The sequence below is a fragment of the Procambarus clarkii genome, chromosome 11 (genome assembly GCF_040958095.1).
Source record: "Procambarus clarkii isolate CNS0578487 chromosome 11, FALCON_Pclarkii_2.0, whole genome shotgun sequence".
NCBI lineage: Eukaryota > Metazoa > Arthropoda > Malacostraca > Decapoda > Cambaridae > Procambarus > Procambarus clarkii.
Genome location: NC_091160.1, coordinates 34,157,390 through 34,183,312, shown reverse-complemented (window position 1 = coordinate 34,183,312; position 25,923 = coordinate 34,157,390). Strand labels below are relative to the sequence as shown.

The 25,923-nt window shown below is 46.6% G+C and overlaps 1 protein-coding gene across 2 annotated transcripts in view; it reads left to right on the top strand.

Annotated features, from left to right (window-relative positions):
* Positions 1-5,674: 5,674 nt before the first annotated feature.
* nkd (naked cuticle) overlaps positions 5,675-25,923 on the top strand; it is a 65,219-nt gene continuing 44,970 nt past the window's right edge. The window contains exons 1-2 of one of the 2 annotated variants that reach the window (XM_045742453.2): positions 5,803-5,883; positions 6,301-7,022. In XM_045742453.2, coding sequence (XP_045598409.1) covers positions 6,959-7,022 — 64 coding nt within the window. In that variant the 5' untranslated portion in view covers positions 5,803-5,883; positions 6,301-6,958. Of the gene's footprint in view, positions 7,023-25,923 lie in introns of both variants that reach the window. The other variant, XM_045742455.2, reaches the window with a different exon arrangement.

The following is a 25,923-nucleotide window of genomic DNA, read 5'->3' as shown; positions in this document are numbered from 1 at the left end:
GCTCCTGTGCCAGGTAAGTCCACTACGGGCTCACCATAGCCCGTGCTAATTACCAACTTTTGATTCCCAATAGCTGAGTCTAAAACCACAACAGCCTCAGAGATCAGCTAAGCCTCCCAAGAGTGTAGAGGAAAGCCACTCAAAGAGCCTTGTTTCTCTGCTGCAAATTATCTCTGCAGGTAAGAAAGTTAGCGACAGCTCACCTGGTGTAAGCGACGCTCCTAGTGGCGTCTCCAGCTTCTCTAGGACTACAGAGTAACTGTTACTGCTACTTAACGACGCTACTTACACGGCCGGTGAGGTGTGACAGGTGTGACAGGTGTGTGTGGGAGAGGTGACAGGTATGTGGGAGAGGTGTGACACTCTCCATCTTGTGTATTCCGTTCCAGGACTTGTATGTTGTCCTCTATCCATCCTGCTGTATAGACTCGCACATCCGGCCCATAGTGTAGCCGGATACACTACGGGAACTGTCTATCCTCCTAGCCGGATTAATCTAGGGTACTGTCTATCCTGCAAGCCGGATTAATCTAGGGTACTGTCTATCCTGCAAGCCGGATTAATCTAGGGTACTGCCCATCCTGCAAGCCGGATTGACAGAAGTAGTACAGTCGGATTTGTTCTCGACTCAATCAAGATTTCCGGGTTCGAATCCTGGATTGGACAAAGGTGGTTGGGCACATTTCCTTTCACATAATGCACCTATTGACCTAACAGTAATTTGGTATTCAGGAGTTAGTCAGGATTGCCAGTCTAACAGTCTACACCCACACCCTCCCCCCTCCCGGCCAGTCTGACAGTCTACACCAACTGTGTCGAGCACTCAGCGTTATCTATAGGGTACATTATCGTGAGTGTAAGTACTCACAGAACCATATATGAAAACGATAAATCCATCACGCAGCCAACTCATCCTCCTAACTCCTCCTCCTCCAAGCTACGACCCTCCCCAAACACACACATTCCTAAATATATATATATATATATAAATATGTAACTCACGGGAAAAAAAATACAATCAGTGAAATACAACTCCTGAAAATACAGGCAGGAAGTTGTAGGAGAATGTCTTCGTAATATTGGTTCGTAAACATAACAAAAATGGAACTGTAGAAAGCCTAATGATCAATTCAGGTGAGATTGTGGAAGCAAGTATCCCTAATGACTGATACATGTCAGTTCCTTGAAGCCCCAAATGGGATATCCTTGTATTAATCTTCTTACAAAGATCGTTTTTTTATTTGCATACGATGAGTCCCACACACAAGCTAAACCACACACCAGAAGATGATGAATCGACGATGTTTCGGTCCGTCTTGGATCATTATTCTTGATGATTCTGCCCGAAACGCTGCGCGTAGTAGTGGGTTTACAAGATTGTAAATACTATGCTATGTATTCTCTCTAACCCAATGTACCTTCTTGTATATAAATAAATAAATAAATAAATAAATAAATAAATAAATAAATAATAAATAAATAAATAAATAAATAAATAAATAAATTAGCAAGTCGCTTGTGGGAATGGTCCAGGACGGACCGAAACGTCGTCGTCCCTTCACCTAATTATAAATGGGTTCATATTCTACAATCCATTACTAATGTTCATATTGTATGGCTTTGTAATTTGTATTAAAGAGGATTCAATAATGTTTCTATTGAAGATACTTGTACAATTTTTTATTGAGAAAGACTTCTCTGAATCAATTTGGTGAGAATTTTCTGATCGATAAACAAATAAAACATTAAATAATTGATCAGTTGCACGAAGAAATAATATTACCATGATGTTTCAATGAGAAAATCAATAGGAGGCATGAGTAGGATTCGAACCTGCACACTTGGTACTCCCAAGCACGTGTCTCGAACCACTGAACCACATTACACTTCAAAAGTAATGTGAGCTAGGATTCAACAAAATCCTAAGGCATTCTTAGGATTTTGTTGAATCCTAAGGCATTAGGATTCGTTCCTAAGACATCCAGCTGACAAATCTAATCTTTTTTTTTACCTTTATTTAATAAAATACAATATAAATCTAGATATACATCAATATACATCTAGTGTCATCTGGACACCAAATCTAGGCGTTTCTAAGAAAATATTTATGCTGTGAAATTCAAAATTTTAAGCACCTACAGAACATTAACTAAGATATTACAAAGTTTGTTTGCATCTTCTTGCTTTTTAATCTTTTTACTAACCACACAATGAATTTTATTAACCTAAAGGCAGCAGTTAGCACAAAACCTTATTGATATTTAAGAATGCAATGATCTTTACAAAGAAGGAAATTCTGAGTTTTAATGAAAATTTGTGATATTATCTTATTAAATCTTATTACTATTACTTATTACTACTATTATTGATATTATCTTATTATATTAAATTTGTGATATTATCTTACGTACAATTAAGGGAACTGTTTTAGAAACGTTCAGAACCCACGAATGAATACATCATGTACAAGGTTCTGATTCGATATCATACAGAAGGTTCTAAATCTGACATATAATAGGACATTGCGAAAGAAAATTGTGTACGTGAAACAGAACATCAAACAGAAAGTTCGTAATCCGCAGCCTAGTCACCAGAAGCCTCGTATGAATTGCAAGACTCATCGCCAAACATTGATTGATGCTTAGTTGATGACTTGTATCTCCCGGAAGCATAAAAGTCGTAGCCCATCAGAAGCACTGCGCAGTTTCTTTCCTGAAAGACTTGGAAATTCGCGAAGAAAAGATGATTAAGCGCTCTCGTTCCGTCGATATACTTGTACAGCTTTCAAAGAGGTCGTGGGGAAAAGTTCTGATGGGATTTGAAGAAATTAGATGAGACGGATGTTACAGCAGCGATGATTGGACACTGAATCCGAATTTGTCTGACTGTTGAAGCCTAAATCTGACAGAGAGAGAGAGGCATTACTGACGATGATTTGACCTCTTACAACAACAGTTTGGAATAAAGAAGCAGTTCCTTGCACCAGTGGCGGGGGGAGGACTCCCCCTTGGGAATGCCATGGTCGCTCTGTTCAAAATCCACAATTATATTTAAGAGCACAATTGAAATCCTAGTGTATAATCCTAGTGATCCAATCGCCAAGAATAATAAAAAAACGACTATATAGTCACTGATTCTCCAATCATGCTATAACGGTCTCGTTTGACTAAACTATTGTATTTTTTTGAAGGGGGAAGGCGGGGGGAGGGGGGGATAGTCTCTGCTACTACTACTAGTTTGACAATAGTTGATAATAGACAGCTTACTATCGCTAGATTCACAACATTGAACGACAACAGAGATTATGCAGGCGATGAGACATTCACACAATCGACTTGAGAATGGTCCAGGACGGACCGAAACGTCGTCGTCCCTTCAATTTCTAGTGTGTGGTCTGGTCAACAACAGAGATTACTCTGTTGTCTACCAGTCTACTACTCTCTACTACTCTACCACTAGTACTCACCTAGTTGTGCTTGCGAGGGGGTTGAGCTTTGTCTCTTTGGGCCCGCCTCTCAACTCTCAATCAATCAATTATTTTTTCCACACACCCAGGAAGCAGCCCGTAGCAGCTGTCTAACTACCAGGTATCTATTTACTGCTAAGTGAACAGCTGCATCAGGATGAAAGAAACTCAGCCCATTTGTTTCCGCGGCGGGGATCAAACCCAGACCCCTTAGGACTACGAATTCCGAGCGCTTGCCACTCAGCCGTCAGTCCCCATCAGGGGTTCTACAAGAAATACCGACAGATAGCCTAATTCTAATCATATACAATTATGATTAGAATTAGGCTATCTAATTCTAGAGTTAATTTCGTGTTTAATTGTTCTCATTTAATCAGAATCAAGAGCAAGGACAGAAATAGTCTCTTTTCAGTTGACAATACAATCCGTGTGTGTTTATCTGAAGTAAAGAATTACTTCAAGGGAACAAAAGTTGAGAAACGCGACCAATTTTGAGGCTTTTGTTTAGGCTTGACCCTTGCTTTTGTTTCAAAGGTTAAATGGAGAAAATAGGCAGTCGGGTTATCTATTACATAAAAGTTCTGAATTCTATGAACTCCTTAAGAGAGAGAGAGAGACAGAGACAGAGACAGAGAGACAGACAGAATATGTGTACCAGTGTATATATAAGTGTGTATAAATCACCGAATCTGTATATAAATGTGAATGACTTACATTTATACAGGTTTTAAGGCATAGAGTTAACCTATTCTCAAAGCAGGTCATTCAGACGAGTTTCCTTGGGAGTGTGACGCTAGTTTACCTTGTTACGGCGTTCTATGGTCTTTCCCGCTAGGTAATTACCTGGTTAATTGCTCATATGATCAGCCATGTGACGCCTGATGGCTGGGAGGCTAGGCTAGTGTGCTCTGAAGACTGGAGACTGAAGACTGACTGAAGACTTGATTCATATCAGTGGTGGGAAGCTCTTTCCTGTTGTTCACTGTTGTAATTAGTGACAGTAATCTGTTTATTGCGTTAATTATACTTTGTAATTACGTCATTCAGCTGTTATTCCCTTATTTTTTCATCGTCATTTGTTTGGGAAATCTATATATATATGAATCTTCACCAGTGAATCTGTGAGTTTACAGAGTATCCTCCCCATTGGGTTTACTCGCACCTTTTGGTACCTCTGCGTATACCCCTGTGACTTTTCACATCCTGGTACCTGTTGGTTTACCTACCCCCTCCCCCCCTCTCCCTCTCCCTTCCTTACCCCCCCCCCCCCTTCCTTCTCTTACTCCCCCTTCCCACATATCCATGTTGGTCTGCCCTTCCCTCCTCTCTACCCCTCCCCCCATCCCTCTCCCTATCCGCTAAACTTCCATCAGACCGCCACTTCCCTACTCCCCCCCCCCCTATCCCATAAACCCCTCTTCCCCCCTCTGGCCATAGACCTGACTCTATATCCTAATTGCTCTCTATATTCTCTCTCTCTCTTCCTCCTCTCTCTCTCGCTCTAACTTCATTAACACTACACACACACAGGTCCTATACCAAGGCACTTCCGAAGAGTCAGCCACGACGCTCCATGGAACTTTTTAAAAAAAACCTAACAGAGATGAGAGAAAAATGGTATTAAAAATATATATATATGTGTGAGGTGGAGACGGCAACCGCGTTTGGTCTTGTCGGCAAGTCCAAAGGCTGAGAGAGGACTGGGAAGCGTTTGGTCATTTGCTTGTTGCAAGGAATCCTTGGCTCTCAGATCTCTGCGTGAGTCATCGCTGGGGCCCCCCGGATATTTTAAGCGTTTAGCTTATTCTTGCTTTTGTGGTTTATAATCGGCTTTTTGTTGTTTGGACTTAAGATATAACTGTAAACCTCAGTGTTTGACGGCATTGTTTTTTGGGGGGTTTAATATGATAAATCCTAAATGGGTTTCTGGTTTCACGGAGGAATTCCACGTAGCTGAGGACCGCCGTGGGGGCTAAACACAGACTAATAAGATGAGTATTAAGCGAACTGTAAAAAAAAGAAAAAGATATACAACCCTAAAAAAAAAAAAGTCGATGGAACAACCATTCATTCAGGAGCAATGTTGCGGTACGACAGTTTCGGAATGCGCCTCCCGGCAACCTCAGTAGGAGCCCTGGCATGCATAAATATATCTATGTATCGACTACTAAATCACCTCCAGAGAAGCAATAACGCACTCTGTGAATAGCTTGACCGAAGACACGGTATATGGTGAGGTGAGGGAAGATGGGGGATGATAAGATTGAGTAAAGGGGGATTGAGGTGAGTAAATTAGGAGCGGGCAACTGAGAGAGAGAGATGGAGAGAGAGAGAAGCGGCTCAGTGTTGAGGTGACTGGCGGAGGGAGTGTGCGCGCGGCTCCGCTCTTAACCTGTGGCACTGGCTTTGCAACTCCAGTGAGTGAAACACCTTTGGAGGGGCAACATTGCACTACTACTCTACTCCTCCTGAAGTGTACCTGTGTACCACTTGTGTCCAGTGCTGGAATGTGCAACTATTACTTTTTTACTCTCCTCCCTCCCTTCAATAATGTGATTAATAAGTCCTCCTTCTGTTTAAGCAACAATTTTGTTTAAATAGATCGTAAGATCTTTAAGTGGAAAAAAAATATCAAAACTTTTGTTTGTGGTTTTTGGGGGTTGAAAAATTTTACCGAAAGTTGTGTGGGTAGCGCAAGAAAAGTCTGTGAAGAACACGTTATCTTTCGGCTATCTCGGGGCGGCATGGATCAAAGGGAGTGTGTATGCCAGTCAAGATAAGCTATCTTGTGTGTATTGCCGACACACTACTACTTCTCTCTCTCTCTCCCCCAGCTCGCCCTCTCTAACTAACTCAACCTAGAGAGAAGAAAGAACTACGGGCTCACCATAGCCCGTGCTACTTGAAAACTTTTTTGTTCCAGATAGCGAATCTTTAAGAACAACTCAACTACCACCACAATCTTCTTCAAACTGGGGGGAGAAGGTGTTTTATACCTTCTCAAGAAAACCCCAAACTAAGGATTTACTGCCGTCTTGAAAGGCTTAAATGTGATGAAAGTTAGAAACTTTTTTTAAGGAAGAAAAAGTTTAGCTTTGGATTGCTTGCTGCTTTTGTTGTTGTTATAAAGTTGTACGTAACTGGTGTGAGTGTGGAAATGAGTTCATGAGGTAATTGGAACTTAATAAAGTTTGATCAGGAATATCCACGTGGGTGACAGCTATGTGTGAACGGTTCTTGCCTCGGCTGACACCTCAACTCGCCAAGAATTCTTCCTCCTTCTCAAGATATTCTTACAGCTTCACGCAATTCCGGATTTAGAGATTTACACCTGCGCGGGGAGGAGGAAGTTAAAACAAAGTCTACGGGTCGGCGAAGCTTAGTTTGGAGAGCTTCACGCTGCTTCACACTGCTTCATCCCAAGATGGGGATGGTGGAGGGCCGCTGAATCATATTATGATTCTCTAAGCTCAAGATTAAACCCCCCAAGCCATGGCCAACTCCTTTGTTAAATGGTGTAGGACCAAGTTCTTCAACGGATACAAGCACATTAATGGTAAGTCATTTGACACCTGTTCTTTCCTTTGCTTTGAAGTGCTTTAAAGTTTAGCAAAGAGTTTTTTTTCATGCATGTCTTGGGTGATAAATAGTTTTAGTAGTGGGTTAAGCCAGTGTGGGTTAGTTAGTTAGCTTGAGATTGTAGAAATTCTTAATTATTTTTTATTCGTGTGAAACTTTTCAACTGATTTCTTTTTTCCTGTTTAACTGAAGGCTGTGAGCAATGAACATCCATTGACTTAAGGTCGATTTAAGACATTAAAGAGGCGATTGGCACAAGAAATTGATCAAATAAATTTGATTCTTGGTGTAGTTTGTGCAAGGTGTAGTGTAAATTATATGCTTGTCATGTCCAAGGATGAGAGGAGCGTTGGCTGAGACGTCTCTGATGTAAGCCGACAACCCTTGCAAGACCATGTCATAAGGTTTAAATATTTCAAGGTCTTTCTGGCTTATGATGACCAAATAAAAAAATGTTTTTTTGTCAGTATGGGGTTTAAAATTGCATGCCAGATGTATGTTACTAGTCTTTTTATGTGTTAATGTGAAGTGTAATATACAGAGGGCCACGGGAATGTATTACTGGCTCACCTGAAAGATGAGAAAATGTATTTTTCAATAGTTTCTTTATTTTATTCATGAGGAATGAAGGTATGTAGGTGGGTAGGTAGGGGAGGGCAGTGAGTAATATCAGACCAAGCCAACTGGTAGGTAGGTGGGTAGGTAGGGGAGGGCAGTGAGTAATATCAGACCAAGCCAACTGGTAGGTAGGTGGGTAGGTAGGGGAGGGCAGTGAGTAATATCAGACCAAGCCAACTGGTAGGTAGGTAGGTAGGGGGAGGGCAGTGAGTAATATCAGACCAAGCCAACTGGTAGGTAGGTAGGTAGGTAGGGGAGGGCTAATGTGACTTTGACCCACATTGAAAGGCGTTGGTGATGGTGCACGTTACTCCATCCCTCAAAAGACGCCGCCAAGAAGTGTCGGATCCTCTGAAGACATCCGCGGATGCCCTTCAATGGAGTTGAGGCGCATAAATTTTCTCTCCACCCTTTTTTTTTTCTTTTTTTTTAGTTACTTGGTTGCCTTTTGGTGTTTTTTTTTTTATGTATGTATTTTCGTTGTTCGTTTCAGTGGCTTTGGACTTTGTACTGAGCGAGATTGGTTTGTTTTTAAGTTTTAATTTGTATGTGTTTTTAGGCTAGCCTGATTTTTCTATTCACCTAGCTTTGGAATAATGGATTTGTCGTGTTACCTACCTACCTTGAGGCTACCTTGAGGTGCTTCCGGGGCTTAGTGTCCCCGCGGCCCGGTCATCGACCAGGCCTCCTGGTTGCTGGACTGATCAACCAGGCTGTTAGACGCGGCTGCTCACAGCCTGACGTATGAGTCACAGCCTGGTTGATCAGATCAGGTGTTTGGGAAGGTCCAGATTTTGTGAATAGTTGCATCGTTAATCGAATAATCTTGTTCTAAGTATTCGTGTCGCTCTTGTCGTGTCTTGGCGTGTATGTGAATAATTCACCTCCTTTGATATTATTGCTGTCGTTGTATTTGACAGGTCAAGGGGGGGGGGGGGGGAGGTCCTCTATGTGAGGTTTAACGTCGTGGTTTTTGCCTTACGTTGAACCTAATTTGCGTCATTTTACATGGATGTTGATTTTGCGTCTAGTAACGTGATCCAAAGCCAGTCATATATACAGCCTTGACCTCTGGTTCATTCACGTCGCGGGACGCGCGCGCACACAGGTGTGTACAGGTGTACACATCTGTACACCTGTTGATTGACGGTTGAGAGGCGGGACCAAAGAGCCAGAGCTCAACCCCCGCAAACATAACTAGGTGAGTACACACACACACACACACACACACACACACACACACACACACACACACACACACACACACACACACACACACACACACACACACACACACACACACTCACTCACTCTCGTACCTGGGGTTTGTGTCCTGTTTCTTATTGGGTTGCAAGGAGAATATATTTACTCTTGAGTGTTCAAGAACTAGTTGTTGCAGAGTGAAATATATGCGGGTTAGTTCTTGATGCAATAAAGCGTTTCCGAGAATTGAATGTTTATGTAGCCTATGTGTGGTCGGGAGCCCCCCTGACATTGATTTAGTAAAATAGCCTAGTGTTTCGGCGGCCGCTTGCGTCATTCATTGATCTTCGTCCTGTGTACGGAATTTGCACCTTGCTCGCTTTTTATTATTTAATGGCATCTAAGTCATTCATTTTGGGTGGTTGGTGGGGGGGGTTAGGGAGGGCCTGTGTTGTTTAGTGTACTCACCTAATTGTGCTTGCGGGGGTTGAGCTTTGGCTCTTTGGTCCCGAAAGAGCAAAGTGTACATTGGTCAAGCTGTCTATATTGATAGATATTATTTTTTGTATAGGTTTTGCTGCTGATTGGACGTTCTTAATCGTGTTAAATACGCAGGTCGATATATTCATTGTATGCGATGTACAGGGGGGGGGGGGAACTCCTCTGATAGAAGTATATGTGCATTATCTAAGAAACAGAACTTGCCATGATGAGATGCCGACGCTTGAGCTGACGCAAGCCTACTATGACTTAAGTGTGTCTCAAGGAGGTTACCTCATCCACGGTGGCTCTTCCTGGGAGCTGGTCCCCCAAGCACGCCTTGGGGTGATTCCCAGGATCAACGTCCCCAACAAGGATAACCATTATTTCTCTGTGATTTCAGAGGACATGTAAAAGGCTTCGCCCTTGGTCGTCAAAGCTTGATATTTTTCGTACTTTATCTTACGGCCAGTTCGTCCACCTAATGATACACCAACCGCTCCTAGTCAGTGGCGTTGTAGCTTTGAATATATATATATATATATATATATATATATATATATATATATATATATATATATATATATATATATATATATATATATATACACACACACACACACACTTCGAAGCCTTCTCCGAGGCTTTGGGTCCCTACAATTGCATCAGGGGTGGTACCCCCACTCTCTCTATATATATAAAGATATATCATCATATCCTGAAGTAAGCTTACTGTAGAGTTATCCTGATATATCCTAAGCCAAGTTGCTCTTAATCCTAAACCCGGACGGTCGTGACGAGTTTTTTTTTTTATGCAAAACTTGAGGGAATTGAGAGGAGTCTGAACCCTAGCAACACTGGCATCCTGTCTCCTCTATTAATAACTTATAAGGCTCTATAATGCGTCACTTAAAGATATATACACAGGCTGATATAAGCATACAACCTTTATATATATATATGTGTTTATAATGTAAAAATTAACAATAGACAAGGGGATATTTGAGGATGTCTAAAACGCAGAGAACATTCCTGTTGAACTATTATTTACAATTTATTAGTCAGCTTGGCAGCGAGGATGCTGGTGGGAGCAGGGTTAAGATGGTTGATGTGGGCCGCCGCTGCCCGCACATTGGCACTTTTCCATGCGTAATTTTTTTTTTGTGTGTGTGTGTGGTGAGAGGTAAGCTTATAGCTTCTGACTTGTCGTAAGCCGCCCAGTTAACCCCAAAGTCACGAATCTGAACACTTTTAGAATGCAAGTTCTCTCGTTGGCAATGTTTGTTTGATTTGATTTTGGAGGGCGAGTTTGTTATTGAGAAGCAAATCCACAGCTGTGTTCAGTAATTTAGCTATAGTCTGTCCTTAAATTTAATTTTTTTAAATTTTACCCCGAGGGGCGAGTTTATTGGGCAGCGCCACTCATCTTGTGAGTGGACACACCGCCATAGTGACAGTATTGGGCAGCGCCACTCATCTTGTGAGTGGACACACCGCCATAGTGACAGTATTGGGCAGCGCCACTCATCTTGTGAGTGGACACACCGCCATAGTGACAGTATTGGGCAGCGTCACTCATCCTGTGAGTGGACACACCGCCATAGTGACAGTATTGAGCAGCGCCACTCATCTTGTGAGTGGACACACCGCCATAGTTACAGTATTGGGCAGCGTCACTCATCCTGTGAGTGGACACACCGCCATAGTGACAGTATTGGGCAGCGTCACTCATCCTGTGAGTGGACACACCGCCATAGTGACAGTATTGAGCAGCGTCACTCATCTTGTGAGTGGACACACCGCCATAGCAGCATGTGCAACACTCCCCAATAGGAAGAAAACCCGCTGGGTTGTTCATCCTGTCACTTGTACCCAGACACAGCTGGGACTTCCTTAACTGTCTCAAGTGAACAGCTCCTCTATTTCTTCCCCTGCGGTGGAAACGCTTGGCTTTACCGTTGGAAACTGAGTCCTATGTATACGGTTATCTTGAGATGATTTCGGGGCTTAGTGTCCCCGCGGCCCGGTCCTCGACCAGGCCTCCACCCTCCCAGGAAGCAGCCCGTGACAGCTGACTAACTTCCAGGCACCTATTTACTGCTAGGTAACAGGGGCCATCAGAGTGAAAGAAACTTTGCCCGTTGTTTCTCGCCGGCGCCTCGGAATCGAACCGGGGACCACAGGGATCACGCGCCCAGTGTTCTGTCCGCTCAGCCACCGAACAGTATGATTAAAGTTTCCGGATCGAGCTTGGGGGAGGGGTAGTACAACTCGCGAACCAGACTACAGGTAAACTACAGGTAGCCAGTAAGGGAGGTGAAGACCGCAGGAACAGTCATCTCCGCCTCCCCCCACCCATTCTCTCCCTCATAAACCCCCTCCCTCCCTCCCTCATAAACCCCACTCCCTCCCTCATAAACTCCACTCCCTCCCTCATAAACCCCACTCTCTCTCTCCTTCCCTCATAAAGCCACTCTCTCCCTCTCCCTCCCTCCCTCATAAAGCCACTCTCTCCCTCTCTCCCTCCCTTCCTCATAAACCCCACTCCCTCCCTCTCCCTCTCTCTCCCTCCCTCCCTCCCTCCCTCATAAACCCCACTCCCTCCCTCTCTCCCTCTCTCCTCCATCAAAAAAGCCAACTGTAACTTGCAGGGGAAATGTAGTAAAGTGGGATTGTTGTGTTGTGGCGTGTAAGCCATTATTACCCCGAGAGAGGTGGGCGTGCTGGCGGAGCGGCACTTCCCTTGACGGGTCGCAGTGGTTGGGCTCGGTAAACCTTTCATGGATGCCGACAAGCAACTCTCCAGAAAAGAAAAAAAAAGTTTTATTTTCCTCCCCCTGGATGTATTGGAATGATTGTTATCATACTTATCAGTTGTGCGTATTGTTAGAGGGGCTGTAAATGATAACACATTACTTATGTTCTTTTGCTGTTATCGATCTCATCTCATCTGCATGTCGTTACTGTGTACTGTGGCTAGGTTACTGTGTTCTCTGTACTGTGGCTAGGTTACTGTGTTCTCTGTACTGTGGCCAGGTTACTGTGTCCTCTGTACTGTGGCTAAGTTACTGTGTCCTCTGTACTGTGGCTAGGTTACTGTGTCCTCTGTACTGTGGTCAGGTTACTGTGTCCTCTGTACTGTGGCTAAGTTACTGTGTCCTCTGTACTGTGGCTAGGTTACTGTGTCCTCTGTACTGTGGCTAGGTTACTGTGTTGACGTCGATAGGTTAAGTAATAATTGTAAATAAGAAGCAATAAGATGCTTATCTTAACATACTAAGAAGGTTAGGTGAGGTCGGTGTTTTCTAAGTTGGAAATGGATTTTCCTGGATTTACCTGTGGACGATATCCATAGTTTTCCGTCACAGCCTAGTCTGTAGCCAGTAGGCTTCTCTAGCGATTACCTAGTCTATGAGGCTACAGTATATATATATATATATATATATATATATATATATATATATATATATATATATATATATATATATATATAGAGCATAACCACAATATCCAAAATTCTTATGTTATGAAAGAACACATCGACATATGTGTATTAAATTTAGGGTAATTCTGTAGCGGATGTAATTGCGCTTCGGGTTATCAAGTATCATTCACAACTGCAAGAAAAATGACAGGTTAGATAAGACTCCTTCAAAAAAGAAAGAAAGAGAGATGCCATACCACTGATGATACCTTTTAAAACACTAATGCTCTCAAGGGGGGGGGGAGGGGAATGCTCTTGCACACTAACAGCCCCATTAAAACCTGGATAAATTGCTGACCCTGGGAACATGTGGTGTTTTTACGGGCCGAATCCACTCAATAAAACAGTAAATTATTGGGACCATTTGACACTTTTTTTTAAGCTGTATCTGTGGAGCGCAGTGATTCATAATTTAAATTTGGGGAAAATGCTAAAATGACACTGGTTGTAAATTGTAAGGGGAGCCGGTCGGCCGAGCGGACAGCACGCTGGACTTGTGATCCTGTGGTCCCGGGTTCGATCCCAGGCGCCGGCGAGAAACAATGGGCAGAGTTTCTTTCATCCTATGCCCCTGTTACCTAGCAGTAAAATAGGTACCTGGGTGTTAGTCAGCTGTCACGGGCTGCTTCCTGGGGGTGAAGGCCTGGTCGAGGACCGGGCCGCGGGGACACTAAAGCCCCGAAACCATCTCAAGATAACCTCAAGATAAATCTATATACGGAAACACCACACGAGACCAGGAGGCAGCTTCTTGAGGTTATCTTGAGATGATTTCGGGGCTTTTAGTGTCCCCGCGGCCCGGTCCTCGACCGGACCTCCACCCCCAGGAAGCAGCCCGTGACAGCTGACTAACACCCAGGTACCTATTTTACTGCTAGGTAACAGGGGCATAGCTCTGCCCATTGTTTCTCGCCGGCACCCGGGATCGAACCCGGGACCACAGGATCACAAGTCCAGCGTGCTGTCCGCTCGGCCGACCGGCTCCCTGGCCAAGCCTCTTATATCGTCAGGCTTGGCCAAGCCTCCTATAACGTCAGGCTTAACCAAGCCTCCTATATCATTAGGCTATATCGCCAGGCTTGGCCAAGCCTCCTATATCGCCAGGCTTGGCCAATCCTCCTATATCGCCAGGCTTGGCCAATCCTCCCATATGCTTCTCTTGACCAGTTCCTTGTCCCCTGAGTCCTTCGCCAACCATTGTGTTCCAGTTCCCTGCTTCACCGCCATACTAATTGCTGGGTTCGTCTACCTTTCATTACCGGTTCTTTATGGACGTCAATTCATACCTCGGCGGGCCGGGCCAGTGCTGGGCTGGCTAAGTCACCATTTAATTAGAATGTACGACTCTGTATTTAATCACAGGGGCCGTACATCATGTGTGTGTGTGGTTATCTTGAGATGATTTCGGGGCTTTAGTGTCCCCGCGGCCCGGTCCTCGACCAGGCCTCCACCCCAGGAAGCAGCCCGTTACAGCTGACTAACTCCCAGGTACCTATTTACTGCTAGGTAACAGGGGCATTCAGGGTGAAAGAAACTTTTGCCCATTTGTTTCTGCCTCGTGCGGGAATCGAACCCGCGCCACAGAATTACGAGACCTGCGCGCTATCCACCAGGCTACGAGGCCCCCTTACCGTGTGTGTGATAAGGCTGAATTACCATTTATTGATATCGTGGGTGAAAGAAGCGAGGCAGCGATCAAGCAAGATCAAGTTATCTTGATATCTTTGGATGATTTTGGGGGCTTAGCGTCCCCGCGGCCCGGTCCTCGACCAAGGCCTGCTTTTTGGTTGTACACACTCCTAGGAAGCAGCCCGTAGCAGCTGTCTAACTCCCAGGTACCTGTGTACTGCTATAACAGGGGCATCAGGGTGAAGACACTGGAAAAATAACCACTGGAATGGGATTCCAGACTTCTGGAATGGTAAGCAACTCCTGGAATGGTAACCAAATGACACCGGGGATCGAACCGAGCCAGAAGAGAAGCCTCGCTTAAGCAAATACACTCCCAAAGAGAGAACAACCGATAGGCTTAATAACGGGACTAGGCCTATGGAGGGGGGGGGGACTTGGATGAGCCTAAGCACAGCGTTCCTATCCACAATAATGTTTGGTCACAAGAAGGACTCCGAACATAATCAGGACTCTATACCCACGCATTCTGGCCCCAGCCTTGGTATTAATATATATATATAAACTCCACACCACAGAAGTGATTACGGGCTATTCATGCCCGTGCCACCTTTTGGGTGGCTTAATCTTCATCAATCACCCAGAAGTGACTCGAACTCGGACCGCCAGAAGCACATTGCAATTGGTGTTCACGGTGCCTTAAACCACTCGACCATCAGTGGCGGTACAAAAGGTGGTGATAGCCGAGGCTATTTGAACCCCCGCTGCTTTGTGTTGCTCACGTGGCCCCATAAAAATTGAGGTGATTTGATGAGAAGTTTACCATAGCCCAAGATTACCATCAGAGTGCCGTCGGGGTGGTGGTGAAATAGCTTCGGCTATCGCCACCTTTTGTACGGTCACTGATGGTCGAGTGGTTTAAGGCACCGTGAACACCAATTGCAATGTGCTCCTGGCGGTCCGGGTTCGAGTCACTTCTGGGGAGTGGAGTTTATATATATATATATATATATATATATATATATATATATATATATATATATATATATATATATATATATATATATATATATATAATCTCACAGCCTTACAAGCCATGAAGCAAACAACAGTTGCGTCACGCGTGCGCGCACACACACACACACACACACACACACACACACACACACACACACACACACACACACACACACACACACACACACACACACACACACACACACTTGTATCATGGTGGTGTTACTTAAAAGGTGCGCGCGCGCGTCGGGTCAGGCGCATGAGGCATGTAATGGGTGCCCGCTGGAGCGCATGCGGGCGCGCCGCTGCATGACAAACGCTAGGGGGGGGGGTGTTGCCCACTTCATCTGCCATCTGGCGGCAGGTGTGGATGTTCTTGTTATAGATTCAGCTACTCGGAACAGGTTCCAAGTAGCACCGGCTATGGTGAGCCCATAGCTTACTTACCTGGCACAGGCGCGGGGGCAAGTAGCACGGGCTATGGTGAGCCCGTAGTGGACTTACCCGGCACAGATGCAGTGCTAATGGTGTCGTTGGTGCTCTTGTTCGACTCTTTATGGTGGGGGTGTGGGGGGGGGGGGAGAGTGGGGGTGTGGGGGGGGGAGGGTACTGCTGTCCTGTCTCGAGTACTGCTCGGTACTCATTTCCCCCTTTCAGAGCAGGATAGATCTCTGAATTAGAGGGAGTACAGAGAACATATACGGCACGCATAGACAGGATAAAAAAACATCTAAATTATTGGGATCGTCTCAAAGCTCTCAAAATGTGCTCTTTGGAAAGGAGACGAGAAAGGTATCAAATAATATATATGCATGTAAGATACTGGAGGGCCAGGTCCCAAATTTGCACAGTAAAATATCAAAATAATGTGAAAGATATGGAAGGAAGTGCAGAATAGAACCAGTGAGGAGTAGAAGTACCGTAGGCACAATCAGAGAACACTGGCTGCTTGACCTGCTTGATAGACCTTCTTGATGGGGGTCAAGTCGAGCCCGGCCCGAGGCCAGGCTCGACTTGTGAGAGTTTGGTCCACCAGGCTGTTGCTTGGAGCTGAACATCGTGGCTAACCGGCTGTTCAACACCCTCCCAGCATGCATTAGAAATATTGCCGGAACAACAGTGGATGTCTTCAAAAAGCATTTGGACAAGTTCTTGCAAGAAGTGCCGGACCAACCGGGTTGTGGTGGGTATGTGGGCCTGCGGGACCGCTCCAAGCAACAGCCTGGTGGACCAAGTTATCACAAGTCGCCGAGGCTCGGGGAGTAGAACAACTCTAGAAATCCCCTCTAGGTTTGTTCTGTGTGTCCAGAGCGCAGGCGGGAGTGATACATAATGATTTACACGGAAAATATTAAAACTGGTTCCAAATTTACACACGCAAATGTGTAAATTTACACAGACATAAGACCAGGAGGCATTGCAGGATGTGCAGAATAACACCGTTGCAAAGAACAGGTGCAATAGGTTTACTAAGAGAGAACTATATTAACATCAAAGGCCCAAAACTTTTTGAACACTCTCCCTCTACACACATGGGGGGCATAACTGGCCGGCCTCTCAGTTTTCAAAAGAGAACATGATAAACACCTTCAAAGGATACCTGATCAAGCAGGCTGTGACTCGTTCTGTAGGGTTTTGAGCAGCCGCGTCGAACAGCCTGATTGACCAGACCAGGACCGTGCTATTTTGAAAATTTGCTATATTCCAGAACATTCAAGATAGAATCAGTGACTAACCCGAACGAGTGAGGCCTCTTCAGTGACGCAGTGACAGTGACTCAGACAGTCAGTGACAGTGTCATCTCAAGATAACCTCAAGATGACAGCACATTCAGGAGCCCCAAAGCCCTGGTGCTCCATGATGGGAACAAATACCGTTTACACGAAGACAAAACCACGCGCCAGAAAATGGGGAGACGCCGACGTTTCGGTCCGTCCTGGGGCCATTATCAAGTGAATCAACTGGATAATGATCCAGGACGGACCGAAACGTCGTCGTCTCCTCGTCTGCAACAAGAACACATCTCTATCCCCCTCTGGCTCACTCGCTGCACCTCAATGAGGATCACAACAGCATCGAGACCATCTGGAGGTCTTGAAGCACGAAGAATGTGACTTCGAGTTCATCGGACACTTCGAAATGGTACCTTTCCCGACCTCCATGGCGGGGTTTGCCAAGTTGTCCTGATGTGTCTTTGGCACAGCAGGGACAGCAGGGCCCACAACCGGCCTGCCACCAGCAGAGATGTGGAGAAAGAACTTCAAATGGGAGCCAGACCCCCTCCAAATAGCCGATGCTATTTGCGTATCAAATTAGGCTTTATGAACAACATTTTTCGCAGCTGTGGATAAGGAGTAGGCAGCGTTCAAGTACCAGTTACCTTCAATAATTCTGTATAAGCCGTCTGAGGCAAAGGTCAAAGCCGTTATCTTATTGGGACCAGATCAAAAGAGCAAGGAATTCCCCCTAAGAAGCTCGCTGGGGAGGAGAAAGCGACTTGGAACAGCTTTGTAACAATGGTTCAGAGAAACAGTGGACCACTGAACCACAGTGGTAACAGTGGTTCAGAGGTTCCTGGGCAGTTACAACGCCGAAAAGCTGGTTGTGTCTGTTGAAGAACAAGGTGGAGCTGGTTGTGTCTGTTGAAGAACAAGGTGGAGCTGGTTGTGTCTGTTGAAGAACAAGGTGGAGCTGGTTGTGTCTGTTGAAGAACAAGGTGGAGCTGGTTGTGTCTGTTGAAGAACAAGGTGGAGCTGGTTGTGTCTGTTGAAGAACAAGGTGGAGCTGGTTGTGTCTGTTGAAGAACAAGGTGGAGCTGGTTGTGTCTGTTGAAGAACAAGGTGGAGCTGGTTGTGACTGTTGAAGAACAAGGTGGAGCTGGTTGTGTCTGTTGAAGAACAAGGTGGAGCTGGTTGTGACTGTTGAAGAACAAGGTGGAGCTGGTTGTGTCTGTTGAAGAACAAGGTGGAGCTGGTTGTGTCTGTTGAAGAACAAGGTGGAGCTGGTTGTGTCTGTTGAAGAACAAGGTGGAGCTGGTTGTGTCTGTTGAAGAACAAGGTGGAGCTGGTTGTGTCTGTTGAAGAACAAGGTGGAGCTGGTTGTGTCTGTTGAAGAACAAGGTGGAGCTGGTTGTGTCTGTTGAAGAACAAGGTGGAGCTGGTTGTGTCTGTTGAAGAACTACGGGACAATTAGCCATAGGATGCCCTCCTCTCCCCCAAACCCCCGAAGTCGAGTCTGGCCTCAAGTCGAGTTCGGGGAGTAGAAGAACTCCCAAAACTCGTCTCCCAGGTCTGTATATTGAAGAACAAACATGGAAGTGCACTGGGAGGAACAAGGGGGAACACCCCCCCCCCCAGGCTGTACTGGACGCCACTACCAATTACAATATATCGAAAACCTGAGTGGGGGGGGGGAATTATGGGGCTGATTCGTGAAATCGTTTCACTTATCTCCAGAGGTAGTTTGTTGTTCACGAGTTGTTTTTACTTCATGTGAAAGAGAGATAGAGAGAGAACTTGATATCCACACGGTTACTGGCCCTCTAACAGTCAGGTTGACCAGACCACCGACCAGAATTGGTCTGGTCAGAGACCGGGCCGGTGGGGGACGGTGATCCTAGCAAACACTGCAAGGTGAGGTAACCCCATTCATGATCCTTACTATTTATTCCCGCCTCCGTCGATAACTTTCCCGCCCTCTCCCTTCTTAATGGTTCGCCTTACCACCCACAACACCCACCCACAACGCCCACCCACAACGCCCACCCACAACCCCACCCACAACCCCCACCCACAACACCCACCCACAACACCCACCCACAACACCCACCTACAACACCCACCCACAACACCCACCCACAACACCCACCCACAACGCCCACCCACAACCCCCACCCACAACACCCACCCACAACACCCACCCACAACACCCACCCACAACCCCCACCCACAACACCCACCCACAACCCCCACCCACAACACCCACCCACAACACCCACCCACAACACCCACCCACAACCCCCACCCACAACCCCCACCCACAACACCCACCCACAACCCCCACCCACAACACCCACCCACAACACCCACCCACAACACCCACCCACAACACCCACCCACAACCCCCACCCACAACCCCCACCCACAACCCTCACCCACAACCCCCACCCACAACCCCCACCCACAACCCCCACCCACAACCCCCCCACACAACCCCCCACCCACAACACCCACCCACAACACCCACCCACAACCCCCACCCACAACCCCCACCCACAACCCCCCACCCACAACACCCACCCACAACACCCACCCACAACACCCACCCACAACACCCACCCACAACCCCCACCCACAACCCCCACCTACAATACGATATCCACGATATCCACTTGCAATGGGCCGCTGACGTAGTAAACATCTTGCTTAAAAACGGTCTCTCGGTAAACCAATTTCTTTAGTAGACTTCGCGAATAACGGACCTGTGAAGGGTACCTGATTAACCGGGCTCGCGAGTCCTACCTTTAGAACCCGTGCAGGGGGGGGGGGTGCTAACAACCTGGTTGATCAGACTCGACCAGTCGTAGCCAGAACCCGGACATTGAATCTCGGAACCACGACACGAGGTAACCTCTCGTTCAATCGACTACTTTATCGATCATTCAGCTAGTGAAGCATAGTCGTAATCGACCAGTCGTGTGATCGACCAGTCGTGTAATCGACCAGTCGTGTGATCGACCAGTCGTGTAATCGACCAGTCGTGTGATCGACCAGTCGTGTGATCGACCAGTCGTGTAATCGACCAGTCGTGTGATCGACCAGTCGTGTGATCGACCAGTCGTGTAATCGACCAGTCGTGTAATCGACCAGTCGTGTGATCGACCAGTCGTGTGATCGACCAGTCGTGTGATTGACCAGTCGTGTGATCGACCAGTCGTGTGATCGACCAGTCGTGTGATCGACCAGTCGTGTAATCGACCAGTCGTGTAATCGACCAGTCGTGTAATCGACCAGTCGTGTGATTGACCAGTCGTGTGATCGACCAGTCGTGTGATCGACCAGACGCCCTCTGGCGGATGTCACTAATTAGCGGGGTTATTTGCGCCCTATTGTGTCGACCTGTTATCCTGCTATAGGGTGGGGGGGGGTATGTGGGTGGGTGTGTTGTGTGAGGGGGGGTGATACCTGGTTGATACCTGGTTCATGGGGTTCTGGGAGTCGAGGACCGGGCCGCGGGGGACACTAAAGCCCCGAAATCATCTCAAGATAACCTCTCAAGATAACATATATCTATATATGATATACTGGGCCTAGAAATATATGTTTGATTTTTAGCATTATTTTTTTCCGGACTGTGAAGTGAATAGTACAAAATTCTACTATCTAATTGTCCATCTTCAGGTTATATTGAGATGGTTTCGGGGCTTAGCATCCTCGCGGCCCGGTCCTTGACCAGGCCTCCTTTTTGTCACACATCCCCAGGAAGCAGCCCGTAGCAGTTGTCTTAACTCCTAAGTACCTATTTACTGTGAGGTGAACAGGAGCAGCAGGGTGAAAGAAACTGCCCGTTTGTTTCCACCATCGCCGGGGCTCGATCCCCGGGCCGATAGGATTACGAGCCCCACGCGCTGTCTACTCAGCCACCAGGTCCCCTTTCCCATTGTGTGTGTGTGTGTGTGTACTCACCTAGTTGTGTTTGCGGGGGTTGAGTTCTGGCTCTTTGGTCCCGCCTCTCAACCGTGTTTGTGTGTGTTCAGACATAAAAGAAAGAAGAGATGTGTAGGAGAGAGAGAGAGAGAGAGGGGGGGGGAGGCAGAATGTCACTTAATGGCGGGGGGTGTGGAGAGACAGGTGGGGCGGGGGGGGGAAGGTAGGGGGATAGTGAGACAAACAGTAGCGGCGAGAGTGAGGATAGATAGTGTTGGTGAAGGCGGTGTTGGTGCTGGAGTAGCGTGCGTTTGTGGGAGAAGTTGTGTTGGAGAAACGAGTTTGGAGGAGGAAGGGGGTGGGTGGGGGGGGGGCTCACTAAAGCGGGGTCGTGGTGTCGCACGCCCCCGCTGCCTGAAGTACGATTATTGCACACACACACACACACACACACACACACACACACACACACACACACACACACACACACACACACACACACACACACGCACACGCACACGCACACACACACACACACACACACACACACACACACACACACACACGCACGCACGCACACACACACACACACACACACACACACACACACACACACACACACACACACACACACACACACGCACACACACACACACACACACACACACACACACACACACACACACACACACGCACACACACACACACACACGCACACACACACACACACCACGCTTGTTTTACTTTATATCCTTGTTTTGTTTCCCGGTCGACTCTTTAGTGCGTGCACGCACGTGGACTAGCTACTGCCTCACTCACTCATCACTGCAACTCATCACCGAAGCAAACAAGATGATAATGTTGATTATACACACGTGTGTGTGTGTGTGTGTGTATGTATGTATGTATGTATGTATGTGTGTGTGTGTGTGTGTGTGCGTGTGTGTGTGTATGTGTTACTGTTCCCGTTATAAAGTTGAAAGTAAAATGGTTATTGATGGAGAGAGAGGGAGGTAGGGAGGGAGAGAGGGAGGGAGAGAGAGGGAGAGAGGGAGAGGGTTGACACACACACACATTCCTGCCAGGATTGACACATGGGTTCAGTTGATGGACACACCAGTCGGCCCGTCTATCCACTCCCTGGTATGTGTACGCTACAGGGGACACATATACTTGTGTGTGTTCTTGGAGACGGGGGAGACACATACGGGTTATCTTGAGATGATTTCGGGGGCTTAGTGTCCCCCGCGGCCCGGTCCTCGACCAGGCTTCTATGCCCAGGAAGCAGCCCGTGACAGCTCACTAACTCCCAGGTACCTATTTTACTGCTAGGTAACAGGGTTCAGGGTTCCAACAGGAAATTTATGTACATTTCTAGTCTAAACTAGTCAAGATAGAAGCAGTGTAAGTCATCTCACTACCGCGAATCACGGGTTCGATCCCCGCAGCGGGACAAAAGCCTTGGGGCAATGTTTCATTTCACCTGGTGCCTCTGTTCACCTATAGTAACATAAAAACCAGAGAGTTAGATGGCTGTAATGGGTTATTTCCTGGGAGACATGATTAAGATTCTCGGGGGAATTGACAGGGGTATACAAAGACAAACTATTTAGCACAGTTGGCACACGCACAAGGGGACACAGGTGGAAACTGAGTACCCACATGAGCCACAGGGACGTTAGAAATAACTTTTTTCAGTGTCAGAGTAGTTAATAAATGGAATGCATTAGGCAGTGATGTGGTGGAGGCTGACTCTATACACAGTTTCAAATGTAGGTATGATAGAGCCCAGTAGGCTCAGGAACCTGTACACCAGTTGATTGATGGTTGAGAGGCGGGACCAAAGAGCCGGAGCTCATCCCCTGCATGCACAACTAGGTGAGAACACACACACACCAACATATTCTATCAGAAGGAAATGAATGAAGGAGAAAAACGGCTTGAGAGGCGGTATCCAAGAGCTGAAACTCAACCTTTTCAAGTACAACTTGATTACATTAGTGTACATAAACTAGTCTTACCACACAACATTCCCTAAGCCCTGACTATGTTGCTAAGGGACTTTTGACCATGTAGCTCAGTCGATTAAGGCAGCGTCTGGGATGCTCTCGGACGCAGGTTCGAATCCTCGTCACGGCCATTTGTGGATTTGTCCCAAGGGTTTTAAGTTACGTTTCAACATCTTACCGGAGAGGTACGTGGAAGCAGCTAGCTACTGACGTATACAAGAAGGTCAAGGATGAATCACAGCCCCCAAACGATCCAACCATCCCTGCCCCACCTCCTTCCGTACGCTGCTGAGAGCCACTGATGGTCATTAAGATGGCAGGGGAGAGGGAGACCGTTTGCCAAAAGGCGGCGATTGAATCCACCCACTTCATCACGGCTGAGGGAGAAGTTTGCCAAGTCCGTGGTGACTGGCGAGCAAATGTGCCCAGCGCATGTAAATCCTCTCCGGCGGCTCCCTACAATGGCTTGGCGCTGCTTCAAGGGATTGGCTGGGTTAGTTGCTTGGTGTAGTGTAATTTGTGTTAGCTAGGATGGTGAGGACGGGCTGCTAGTAGTATAGTGAGGTCTGGCTATCTTGAGATGATTTCGGGGCTTTTTAGTGTCCCCGCGGCCCGGTCCTCGACCAGGCCTCCACCCCAAGGAAGCAGCCCGTGACAGCTGGCTAACACCCAGGTACCTATTTTACTGCTAGGTAACAGGGGCATAGGGTGAAAGAAACTCTGCCCATTGTTTCTCTCCGGCGCCTAGGATCGAACCCAGGATCACAAGTCCCGCGTGCTGTCCGCTCGGCCGACCGACGAGTGAAATTAAATTGAAATAAGTTTATTGAGGTAAAATACACACAAAGGGATGAGGTAGCTCAAGCTATTCTCACCCCGTTCAGTACATCGTGTTAATACATACATAGACACACATCACAAACTATAAACATATTACCAAACATTCTGAGAGATAAACATACATTTTCTTGGCTACTGGTACTCAGTGAGGTTTGGGGCCAGATTCACGAAGCAGTTACACGCAAATACTTACGTACATCTTTCCTTAATCTTTGACGGTTTTGGTTACGTTTATTAAACAGTTTACAAACATGAAAACTTGCCAATCAACTGTTGTTATTGTTATAAACAGCCTCCTGGTGCTTCGGAGCCCATTAACTGTTTAATAATTGTAAACAAAGCCGCCAAAGATTGAGAAAAGATGTACAGGTTCCTAAGTGCTTGCGTAACGGCTTCGTGAATCTGGCACCTGGTTACTAGTACTGTCAAATTGACCTCTATAGCTGGCGGATTTACGCCTTGTTCGTGGTTTTCGTAAGACCACCAACCGCGAGGTCTAGTCGGAGACCGGGCCGCGGGGGATATTAATTCCCGGAACCAATAGAAGGTAGGTAGGTAACCGGCCGGGTTTGTAGCATAAGACCTACGGACATGGACTAAAAGGTAAACCCAATGTGGATTTATGCTTGTTGCCAACACCAACAGGCTGGTCAGCCACACTGATATTACTACAGATATTTGTCATACGTATCCACATATAGGCCTATAGTGAGGTTAGTGTATATACAAAATGTAGGCTGTTATACCGAACAAAAAATAGTTCTTGTACTGCAAATTTTGTCAGGCCATCCTGAAATGATAATACTTTTTGTAGCTGTCGAAAATACCAATATATTGTAATTGTATGTCAATATATGTCAACCAGGTAATTGCGGTGGGAAACGATAGAGATAAAAACCAAACTTCTTTGAGCAAATCCACAAGGGCCGTGATGAGGATTCGAACCTGCGTCCGGGAGCATCCCAGACACTGCCCTAATCCAAATTCCTTTCTTTCAATTTCAAAATTTTTTTATTTTCAAAAAAGATTTCAAAATCAACTTTCTGGTGGTCCATCACGATATATTGGTACATTTGTAAGAGTTTAAGGGTTGATAATCTTCTTGTTTGAGGAGCTGTTCACTTGAGACAGTTAAGCAAGTCCCAGCTGTGTCTGGGTACAAGTGACAGGATGAACAACCCAGCGGGTTTTCTTCCTATTGGGGAGTGTTGTACATGCTGCTATGGCGGTGTGTCCACTCACAGGATGAGTGGCGCTGCCCAATACTGTCACTATGGCGGTGTGTCCACTCACAAGATGAGTGGCGCTGCCCAATACTGTCACTATGGCGGTGTGTCCACTCACAAGATGAGTGGCGCTGCCCAATACTGTCACTATGGCGGTGTGTCCACTCACAGGATGAGTGGCGCTGCCCAATACTGTCACTATGGCGGTGTGTCCACTCACAGGATGAGTGGCGCTGGCCAATACTTTCACTATGGCGGTGTGTCCACTCACAAGATGAGTGGCGCTGCCCAATACTGTCACTATGGCGGTGTGTCCACTCACAGGATGAGTGGCGCTGGCCAATACTGTCACTATGGCGGTGTGTCCACTCACAAGATGAGTGGCGCTGCCCAATACTGTCACTATGGCAGTGTGTCCACTCACAGGATGAGTGGCGCTGCCCAATACTGTCACTATGGCGGTGTGTCCACTCACAGGATGAGTGACGCTGCCCAATACTGTCACTATGGCGGTGTGTCCACTCACAGGATGAGTGACGCTGCCCAATACTGTCACTATGGCAGTGTGTCCACTCACAGGATGAGTGACGCTGCCCAATACTGTCACTATGGCGGTGTGTCCACTCACAGGATGAGTGACGCTGCCCAATACTGTCACTATGGCGGTGTGTCCACTCACAGGATGAGTGACGCTGCCCAATACTGTCACTATGGCGGTGTGTCCACT